At 43.9% G+C, this 10380-nt stretch overlaps 1 protein-coding gene across 2 annotated transcripts in view; it reads right to left on the minus strand.

Moving 5' to 3' along the window:
- The window catches only part of UBTD2 (ubiquitin domain containing 2), a 40758-nt gene extending 33228 nt beyond the window's left edge, over nucleotides 1-7530 (minus strand). The window contains exon 1 of one of the 2 annotated variants that reach the window (XM_081178810.1): nucleotides 7362-7530. In XM_081178810.1, the coding sequence (XP_081034936.1) occupies nucleotides 7362-7431 (70 nt within the window). In that variant the 5' untranslated portion in view covers nucleotides 7432-7530. Of the gene's footprint in view, nucleotides 1-338; nucleotides 499-7361 lie in introns of those variants that run through there. The other variant, XM_081178809.1, reaches the window with a different exon arrangement.
- Nucleotides 7531-10380: the final 2850 nt, after the last annotated feature.

The raw sequence follows: 10380 nt of genomic DNA on the forward strand, positions 1-10380 counted from the left end.
CATATTAACCCGTGTATAAGACGACCTTCAATTTATCACAAAAAAAATCAGAAAAAGGTTGTCTTATACATGGAAAAATAGGGTACTTTATTGAGTTTCAGAACAAACTAATGTATACCAACCAATGGGACTAAGGCCCGTTGAACACAGTGTGTTCTACTTCTGAGTAAGCATGCACAGGATTGCTCTGTCAATGCTACAGTAATTTCTCTGATATACTACCCCCCTACAAATGAATGATCTTCAGGATGGCTTATGGTTGTAATAATACCCCACCCCCAAACCTCACAACTGAGTAGCCCTTAGTCCCCTAGTCAATGTATATGGCCAGAATATACCTTCCTTCAGTTCTGTGGTCTCACAGCAACTTGCCGCTGAAGTACTGTAGGGTCTTCTTTTTGGCAGGGAGGTTGGAATAAAGGTCCCTGAAGCAGCTCCTTTTCTGGCCAAGGTATGGGGCCACTTTAATCTCCCCTTTGCCATGTTGTTCCTGGGAAGGACCTCCTAATGGTCCCTGGCTGATGGCAGATAGCTTCCCAGTTCCGAGGCAAGAATATTGCTATTAGACATATGGAAGGCCGACTGACACTAAGCCAGACCATTGGTCTACACTGGTTTTCCCAGGGTTTCAAAAAAGGAAATACTTCAAGCCCTACCTGGAGATGCTCTCCTACTGAGCTACAGTCTTTCATAGATATCATAAACACACATACACATCCTCTAACAGTCCAGTTCAAGAACAGAACAGTTTTAAGCAATGATACTGCTTTTATAATCACTTTAAAACTTTAGATCACAATGACAGCATTGTATCTGCATAACAGTGAATGGAAACCCCCACCAGAGCTTTAAAGCCCATTTGCTTCTCTTGTTCTAAAGAGAAAATGAAGACAGAATCTACGGGAGTTGCTGGAAACCTCGCTGAGGTGGAGTCCGCCAACTACAGAGAAATAGTACTTTTTAACCAGTTAAGTTTCCTTGCAATAGTATAAATGCATGGCCTACATTTACCGAAATAATGAATAATAGTTCATGAAAGGAACAGTTTGAGAGAATGAGCAGAAACCATGTTATCGGACAATTAGCACCCAGTAGTTAAAATAACACTGCCATGTAATGTTAAACTGTGGAAAGTTTCTATTACAATAAATAATGCACAACTGCTGTTCTGATACATACATGTAGAAGGCCATTCAAAAGATGGGCAATGCTAATTGTAAATGGAAATGGAAATAGGAGAAATGAAGTTATTTAGACACTATCCAGTTGCAACATATTTTGTTAAGGATTTCTAGTGCAACAGAGCTGCATCCAGTCAGGCAATGGGGCAGTGATCACCAACTCTTCTCCGCTTAGATTAGCACACTGCTCATTCATGCATACATCGTATTAAACCCCTTGCTACACAACCGCACCATCACTAAGGGCACAGTCCACTCCCACAGCCTTAGAATGCAACTTTAGAGGCCTTGGGAATATGATTGTCGGACTTCCATTACTCCATGTATAATCTTGCTCATTACAATTCCCGAAGCTAAATTCAAGTCGAGAGAGTTTGCCTGCACAGTTCCAAATTGCTTTGGCTCTATTTATACATGAGTACATCTTAATAAAATCTCAAAAGAATTTCAAAGAGTGGCTGGGGCAACTCAATCTGATGGGCAGCAAATAATAATAATGCATTTCTGATATTTATAGTGCATTTCTAACCATGTGTTGATACTGCACTAATTTCCCGCTCCCCACTCCCTCATGCTCTTGCTAGTCCACTCTAGAAAAGGAACTTAATCCAGGCTTAGCTTTGCTTGTCACGTTTGTAGGACTAGTCTCCCACTAACAAAATGGTAAAACAAGTATACATTTTGTATCTCTTCCACATTGGCGGTGCGGGAAAGACTAGTTCATCACATGCAGTTTCAGCATTTCCCTCAATCCATTATTTCAAGGGTGGGCCTCTACCTTAACTATGAAATGGCCCAAGAAACCTACTGGGAATAGGGGAGGGGCAACTACTATGATAAATGATAGAGAATGGGGCATCAGAATACAGCACAGTGGAGGCAGAGTTCTTCACAAGAATTGCTTGTGTGGCAATCCCTTTTTCTATTCACCCCAGTTTCTGCAGGAGGGTGCACAAACCCCCCATCACAATCCCAAATTCTTATTAGCAGAGGTCGAGAAGCTCCTCACAAATGGATTAGAAAAACTAAGACATGAGACTTTCATTAAACAAATAATTTGGCTTCTTTCTTCGATAGGAAGAACAACCGCAAGCAATGAGCTAAAACTGGTCATGTCAAAAATTCAGAACTCACAAGCATTCTAATGCCACCCTCGAAACAGTAGAATTGGCATTATAGAAGTTTAATATATTGACACACACACACACACAACTGTTATTTATATACCACACTTAGAGCAAGGTTAGAAACAAGACTGATTTCACTTTTCTTTTTTAGCAGGAGGCAAAACCACCAAGGCTTCAAGTTTGTATGGAAGAGCAAGCAACCACACAACCAGTTTGGAAAAAAGTATTGGGGGTGGAATCATCACCCTAGGACTTATCTATCCTGATTTTCATAAAATTGATAGACTTCCAATGACAGATAGCAGCAAGACAATCACAGATCTGATACAGAGAGAAGAGACAGAAAATGAAAGCAGTCTTTAAATGCAAACTCGCCTTTCCAACTCATCAGACATTTCAAACATGGTCAGTACTACTGAATAAGTAGCCTACTTCTACTCTGAATTTATGTAGGGATTTTCTTTTCAACAGTTAGCAAAAGTACAGTCCAAGTGCTATATTTGGCACTACAGTTAAGGCTTTACACGTAGCGGTTTTTTTAACATGTCACCAGTGTGTGCAATTATATGATTCTTACTGGTAGTCACTGGTCACCTTAGGATACTTCAGAAGACAGGATGCTAACAAATCAATGAAGCTGAACTGTTAGCGAGCTTCATACCATGAACAGGCAAGGCATGTGTCAGAAAAAACAGCAGCAGACAGCTGCAGACCACAGGCTTAAATCTGTAATGGCTTACAAGGCCCATATTTCAAATATGGAGCTCTTCTCTTTGTTCTGTACAAGCAACAGAAGGCCTTGCTGAACTTTGAAAAAAGAAAACAAACACTCACAATTTCTAATGAGATATATCCTTAACAGAGTGAGTTGAATAATAAAGAGTTTATCAACAAAAACTCCAACGGGGGAAAATTAAGCTGCAAAGCCTGTAACTGCCCACTTCAGGAGAAAGAATATATTTAATCAGTGTGGGACTAAACTGAACTGATTCTGAATTAGGCACACCAATGGAATAATCTAAACCACTGCAGCACAAGATTAGTCCAAATGATGTTCAGTCAGGGTTGCCATTTGTCCAGGAAATGTTCGGGTTTGGGAGATTTGGGGGGGGGGGCTGGGGGGCACATGCATGCTCAGGATGACGCTGTGCTGCAGAAGAGGAAGCGCCACAATAAAGCGAGGCCATTGCAGCGAACATCAGGTAGGAGCTGGGGTCCTGCCTCTGCTTGGGCTGGCAGTGGCTCAGGCTGCTCTGCATGCCGCAGCCACTGCTGGACTGAGCAGGGGAAAGAGGTGTGCTAGTGTGGTAGCCCCCCACGCCTCTTTTCCCAGCTCAGGCTGGCAGTGGCTTGGGCTCTCCTCTTTTTTGCTCTTCAATATATGGCAACCCTAGTTCAGTAAAGCTGAGAGAGAACTTCAAAATGTCATAGCAGTCAGTTTGATCTGATGCAGCCTAGTGATCTGATCGCATGTACCGTATTTTTCGCTCCATAGGATGCACTTTTTCCCTCTTAAAAACTAAGGGGGAAAGTCTGTGCATCCTATGGAGCGAATGCAAGAGGGAGGCAGACAGAAAAAGCCCCCAAGAGCCGCACACAAGCTTTGCGCGGCCCCTGCGGGCTTTTCCCTGGGAGGGAGGGGGGACCGCCACTCCCCGACCTGTTCTGGGGGCTGGGGAAGCTCGGGCTTCCCCCGCCCCCAGCCCCGCAAGTTCCGGGAGCAGAGGCAAGGCTGCCTGAAACCCCCTGAGCGCAGTAGTATATATATCAGCTTTATTAAGATGGGATGTAAATTTACGTGTTTTTATGTTGCAAACTACCCTGTAACCCTCATACGAGGAGTGATGTAGAAATTTAATAAATAATAATATCAAACATAGACTGCTTGCTAGCGAAACAGCTACCCAGCAGACTACCTTCAGTTGAGGCTCCTCCTCATGCAGACGAAGCTAGAAAACCCCTTGAAAACAAAAATGATTTCTAAGAACCAACTCATAAATGAAAAAATAAATAAATAGCCACCCAATACATTTTTTTTTTGCCTCAGTACCATATCTCATTTATATTGGACAAATTATTTCCCCATAATGCAGCTAAGCGGGGACCTGTGTCTTTACTATAGCCCCCATCATCACTGAACACTGACCATAGTGGTTTAGGCTGATGAGAGAAGGGAGTCTGCCAACATCTGGAAGGCACAGGTCCTCCTCCATTATAAAATTGCACTGATGTCTATCACAGAAAACTGCAAAGAGAGATCAAAATTATACCAAAGTGGTTGAAAAGATGTATCCTGATATTTTATATCACATGCACACCCATGTACTTAACGTATGCATTACGACATCCAGCGAATTTTAATGTCTTTCAAAGTCTACAGTATATTGCATATTTGATGGAAGTAATAAGAGAGAAAGGGATTATTACAGGAACTTCATTGATCAGTGGTGACTTATGAACAGTAATAACTTCTTATTACCTCTGGACTCTGTGTAATTTCACAAGCTATATCTGCTTCTGGTTTGAGATTTGCCTCTAAAATGTTTTCCTACTGCACAAGATCTCATCGTAATAATTTGCAGGAGCCTGTAAATTGATATTCTGTGACCTAGCACTGCAAGTGAAATTAGAGACAGAGTGACCTAGTGGGCTAGCAAGCCTAGCCTCAAACTCAGTAAGGCTGTTCCAAAACTTGTGCTCTAGTGTTCTCAGCAACCCACTTGAAACTTCAAAAGAGTTTCCCTTGAGAGACTTTTAGTCAGATTGTACACTTACCACAATCACATATTTAAGAAAGGTTTAACCTTTTGAGAACAAGAGAAAGGTGTACTTTGACATCTTGATTGGTAGATTACGGTACATTAATTTTTAATAGAATGGCTCAATCATATATTTTATTTTTAGGAAAGAAAACCTTACGTAGGATACGCACATGCGTACACATAGAAATTGCAGAAACTTTCATGCATTTAAGAATCATGCCTGGATGCCACATAATTGAAGTGGAATCATACTAGATCTCATTTTAGTGAAATAGCTTTAAATGTATTTATCCTTTGATCCTCAAGCTTGCACTCTAGTATATGATTTGAACAGATGGGCATCCTAGAAAATCCAGCTGTTGTAACACGGATATTAGGCTCTTTGCACCAAAATACAGCAATGTATAATATGTATGTAAGATATTCACAAAACCTTAATAGGGAAATCTTGATAAGCAGCCACAATTCCACTGAATCGTTTATCTTATAAATTTATATTAAGATATATCATACCCTGTGTTGGGGGAAAAACCTACTTTGATGATCAGAAGGATAACATAAAAAAGCCAGGAAGTTCATGGTTTACAGGTGTATCTTCTATGACCTTGCATTGCCTCATAATACTTAGCCAGTGTGGTAGTTTCTTAATAATGGGTGACATTACATAGGCATAGTGAATTATCTAGGTACAGTTCATGGTTTCAGCTACATCACAGCTTCCACTTTAAGCCTAGTTAATTTTACATTATCCCCCATTGTCCTTGGTTTTGATAACTTATTAAGCAGGTCTTTTCAATTTTTACAAGTTGTTTGAGGGTGTAGGTACCGAAATCCAATCTCCTCTAATGGGAATTCTATAGCTAAATGCCATGCAACCCTGACAATTCAGAAATTTATCCCATACAAACATTACCCCTGAATGTCAATTGTAATATAAAGTAGGTTTGTGAACTGTAACACTCTGGCATTTAAAAATGCATCTAACAACACAAAGTCCCAAGATATTAACACAAATCCATAAGCAATAATATACTATAGACTAGAGAGCAATACTGATATGGTGACTGAAATAACCATCTGTTAAAGGAGAATGGAAATTTGGTGTTGCCACATGATTTGCCCTTTTAAATACATGTGCAGTTAAGAAAAATTGGTAGACAGTATTTAAAGTTATTTAAACCGGGGGAGATGTATCAACATATAACTAGAAGAAAACTGGGTACAAAACCCTAAAGTGGCAGGTAAGTGATCTTCAGGTGACAGAGTAGAACCATTTCAGAGAAAAAACTCCACCACCACCATCATCATCATCACCACCATCATCAGTTTGATCAACATATAAATCTTTGCAAAGCTGAATAACAGGCAGATATGAATTACCGTACACAAACCTACAACTTTTGAGTTCAGTCCACTTTAAGGAAGATGATTGTTTCCAGTAAGAATTCCATCCTTTGGCACAATATATGTTTACAGTATCTGCTAAGTATGTGGAAGGGAGGTTCAAGAAAAGCCATACTGACAAGAAGAAAGCCACTTTCTCATCATGTACATTTGAATAAGCAAAGTCAAGAGAAGGGAGGCAGTGGCCCACATACCGGTAATTTATGAAGAGACTTCTATACCCTACCTTTCAACTTCTCAATACACACCCCAAATGGCAGGATGTACCATAAAAACAAACAATATACTTTTAATAATAACAATAACAACAACAACAACAATAATAACAATAACAACGAAGCTCAAAATAGTTAAAAGTATTCAGAAGAGAAAGAGGATTGTTAAATTGCCTTTCTCAAGGTGTGGGTGCCTCAAGTGTGGGTGGCGGAGACTCTGGCAACTGGAGTACCAGAAGGGAAACAATTCTTTTCCATACCTGGGCAACGAGAAAGGAAGGGGGTGGGCTATCCCACCTTGTCCACCTCGCCCCCTGCAGGTCAGGGCCCTGCCCCTCACGCCCAGCCCCTGCCCCCCGGGCCCAGAAATACCCCTAAGCGAGCGCCTGGAGACCCTTTTTAGTTGAGGAAAGTTGAAAAGAAGACCCTCCCTTCCGCTGGGAAGGGGCGAAGGGGGAAGCGAGGCGCTGCCTCTTGGGGGGGTGGAGAGAGAGCGAGGAAGGCGAGGGATGTCGACAGAGAAGCCGCGGGAGGGCGTGTGGGCCCCTCCCGGCTTCTCTCCCCATTGTGGAGGAGCAGCAGCTGCCGCCTCTGCGCGCTCCCCTTCCCCGCCGCGGCCGAGCGAAGCCCCAGCCCCTTGGCGCCGTCGCCGCCTCCTCCTCCTCCTCTCACCTCCGGTGCCGTCCGAGTTCTCGTTGAGGCTGCCCGAGGAGTCGTGGTGGGAGCCCACACACCCGCCCATGGGGCCCGGCCGCCCCGGCCCGGAGACCCGCCTCCTCCTCGCCCGAGCTCCTCCGTCCCCGTCGCTCTCGCCGCCGGTCGGGCAGGCGCGCTGGCTCCGGAGCCGCCGCCCCCTTCCTCCTCCTTGTTGCGCTCGCCCCGGCCCCGCCTCAGCGCCCGCCTCCTGCGCTCAGGCGCCCACCCCGGCGCTGGCGAGCGGGGATCCCACCGCCGCGGCCTCTGTCAAGGCGGGCAGGCCCGCCACAATAGCGGCAGCGCCCGGGCCGGAGAAGGAGCTCTAGCGGCGAGGAGGGGGCGGCGGCAGCAGCAGCAGCAAAGGCAGTCCTGGGGTCTGTCGTGGGGCTGCCCGGCCATGCCGCCGCCTCCGCCTCTCGGGGAGGAGCTCCTCTTTCTTTTCAGCGCCGAGGGAAATACGAGCCATTCCACTTCCCGGAGCGCAGAGCCTGGTGGTGGCTTAGCACCCGAGCACCGACTGCCTCGTGGAAGCCGGAGACCCGCAGGAGCCTTACTTTTTCCTCCCCAGCCGGGCTTCACAATCGCTTGGCTCCTTTACTGACATGGGAAAGAGTCCCAAGAGGGACGAGGTGGCATTATTAAGGGGCTGAATTGTCAAGCCCTCCGCCCTCTTCCCAAGCAACCATTGGGGAAGGCCTGGGACTTGCCCTCTGCACAGTCACATCATTGCCTCAACTTGGCAACCTCCCTGGAAAGAGGAATGGTCTCTGGAAGAAGACCCTGGCTCCACAACCCGAGAAGATAACTGGCTTTTATCCCCTCCGTCTATCTCTGCTCCTCCTCCTCCCCACAATCTGGAGTTAATCTTTGCTGTCAGCATCAGAGCCCTTATGCCCCCAGCATCATGCATTAGCTGCTACTCTCTTCCTCCTGCCCACATCCGGTGGTTGGACAGGAGAGTGTTTCTGAGCACAACTAGAGTGCCTTTCTCTCACCAGTGTGTAGTCCACATACGTGTAGACTAGATACTTTGATCTGAGCCTCACTTCTATGATTTCAGTTAAGTGTTATGTCCCGTGCTTTTTTCTGGGGGGACACGGGTACGCATGCCCCTAAACATTTTGTGAATCTTAAGTTTGGCCTCATTGAGGGGCAGTATTTCAATGTGAGTAGGAAAATGAGAGTACTGTACCCCTAAACATTTTTTAAAGAAAAAAAAGCACTGGTTATGTCTAGCAATATGCAAGAATGACATAGGGCATGCACTGAATTAATTCATCAATTAGGATGTTCCTCAAAATGTATTAGTGGAGTTTTCTTGGTTTCCTCCCTAATAAATGCACTAAAACATTTATTTGTTTTGGTGGTGCTGGTTGTTTTAAAAAAAAATACTCTCATATTTTCCTTATGTAACACTGAAACAGTATTAAAAATGCAAGCATACAAGAGAGATCACCATGAACCCCTAGAGAAGTGCATAGGATTGTAAACAACTGTAGCCATATGTGACAACATCAATGCCCAATTTGCAGATTTTTATTTCACACTCCCACATGGCAAGGTTTTTTCTTAAAATAGTACTATTTGCAGCACATTGATTCCCAAGGGGGTTCCCTGGAGACTGTAGATATGTATTGTAAAAGGTGTGTTGGCTTGTCCTGAACAGCAACTGTCATCAAACCCATACTGATATTAAAGTGAATTCCCGTGAGTGAACTACGGTATTTGTTGGTATGCTCATGTGCTCTTCTTTGTAAATATGAATCCAACACTTAAGTACAGTGGTACCTTGGTTCTCGAATGGCTTAGTTGTTGAATAAATTGGCTCCCAAACACCGCAAACCTGGAAGGAAGTGTTCTGGCTTGTGAACGTTTTTCAGAAGCTGAACGTCCAACGCAGCTTCTGCTTGAGTGCAGGAAGTTCCTGCAGCCAATCAGAAGCCGTGCCTTGGTTTTGAATGGTTTCCGGAGTTGAACAGATTCCCGGCACAGATTAAGTTTGAGAACCAAGGTACCGCTGTACTGAAACCTGGACCTTTTGATATACTTTCCTCCCAAGTTTTCACTTTTTCCTGCAATTGGTCGCATATCATTCTGGGACTGAGTGCAAAGAGAAACAGGAATGGTTTTTGAAAAGACACAATATACTTGATTAGATCTGAGCAGATGACATACCATCATAGACCAACAGCCCTGAAACAACAGCCCCTGAGTTTTGATTGTGTAAGCAAGTGTTAAGCAACACATAAACCACATTGTGGGCACATTATTTTGTTAGCGGACCTTGCCTACAGATCCTCTAAAGTCAGACATGTCTATGGTCCTTCAAATGATTGCAGCAATATTCATGTTTCAGTACTCAAGTCAAGGAATTGCTTTCTTGACATTTGGAGAAGCAGTCCTCAGGTGATCTGGCCGCATCCAGAAGTATTCCATGCTGAAAAAAGAAAGTTTTCAGATGCATGCCACTAAAGTGACAAATAAGGTGGGTAAATTAGGATATCCTTGGCCATAAAATCAAGCATTCTATTAGTTCCTGTCATTTGAAAATCTCTGATTTTAAAAACAAACCCTCCACAATCATCTTGACCTTACAACTTAAATCCTCAGAGCACTAGTAAATGCTGAACACAGAATAAAAACAACATAATCCATTCAGAGGCGTTTCCTGTTTAATACAGTGTACAACTATGTGGATGACCATATAAACAGAATTTTAGACCATAAACCCACTGACCACAAGGTCTATTATCCAGTGTATCCAGGTAGCTAGGACTGATCAACCTGGGAAGGCAGCCCGTCTAGGAGAAAGAAAAGTCTAATCCTAAACCTGTACTGCTTTGCAGGATATCTTAAGGAGAAGAAAAGGCTCAGGAGTAGACCCTACACATATCTGGAATGGAGTCCCTAAGATGATTGGATAGTGCCTTGTACGCTTCTTTCTGGCAACTCCTGCAGCCAAGCTGGTGCCAAATGTATTGTTCTGCTCTCCTTT

Source organism: Podarcis bocagei (genome assembly GCF_964188305.1).
Source record: "Podarcis bocagei genome assembly, chromosome: 2".
Lineage (NCBI taxonomy): Eukaryota > Metazoa > Chordata > Lepidosauria > Squamata > Lacertidae > Podarcis > Podarcis bocagei.